Source organism: Nestor notabilis, unplaced genomic scaffold (genome assembly GCF_000696875.1).
Source record: "Nestor notabilis isolate BGI_N333 unplaced genomic scaffold, ASM69687v1 scaffold8626, whole genome shotgun sequence".
Lineage (NCBI taxonomy): Eukaryota > Metazoa > Chordata > Aves > Psittaciformes > Psittacidae > Nestor > Nestor notabilis.
Window position 1 is genome coordinate 8,639 of NW_009933276.1, and position 771 is coordinate 9,409.

Below are 771 nucleotides of genomic sequence, written 5' to 3' on the forward strand. Positions count from 1 at the left end.
AATGATCTTGTAACCAAAGTAAAGTGAAAGAACCTTCATCCTTTGGGAAGCAAGGACAGGTTGGGACCATTATGCTGACAAAGCTTGTAGATTGTCTCCTGTATAACCATGTAAAAATGGGCATTCTGCATGAAAGTGCATGTTCCTCCAACCCATCTCCTGTCTCAGTAGCAGATGAACATAGAAATGAATCTGAGTGAGGCAGTCATGTTTCATGAGCTACACCCAAACATGTTACGGCACTGTGATCTAGTTGGAAGATGTCCCTGCTCATTGCAGGGGCGATGGACTAGATGACCTTTGAAGGTCCCTTCCAACACAATCTATTCTATGATTCTGTGCTTCTATGACTGGCATGATGCCTTTGCCCTTCTCTGCCTCTGGCCAGCTGTTGTTCTGTGTATTGTCGTGTTGCTGGGGGACAGCACAGCTGGTACCCCCTTTGCTCCCTTCCCGTTTTTCTGGCAGGAGGGACTGGGGAATTGAAAATTTCATCTCACCAACTCTGCTTCGAAACATGAGAGGGAAGGATATCAAGAAAGCCATCAGCTGCCATATGAAGCAGAATCAGATGCTACTGGACCCTCGGCAAAAGGTACTGTGTCTCCTCTGGGTTCAAGGTATCTCCGAGGATGGAGGCAGCATCTTTCACAGTCAAAGAAGCAATGTCTTTTCTCCATGGGTCTCCCCGCTGTGGGATCACTTGGGGCTTTTCTTCTGTCTTTTCCTCTTACAACTGCCTCTGCTATGCACGCACTCTAATTTCCCTAC

The 771-nt window shown here is 47.2% G+C and overlaps 1 protein-coding gene across 1 annotated transcript in view; it reads left to right on the plus strand.

Moving 5' to 3' along the window:
- FRMPD1 (FERM and PDZ domain containing 1) overlaps nt 1-771 on the plus strand; it is a gene marked incomplete at its 5' end in the record, with an annotated part of 13,089 nt that overhangs the window by 4,829 nt on the left and 7,489 nt on the right. The window contains one exon of the mRNA XM_010016794.1: nt 469-595. Within this exon, the coding sequence (XP_010015096.1) occupies nt 469-595 (127 nt within the window). The remainder of the gene's footprint in view (nt 1-468; nt 596-771) is intronic.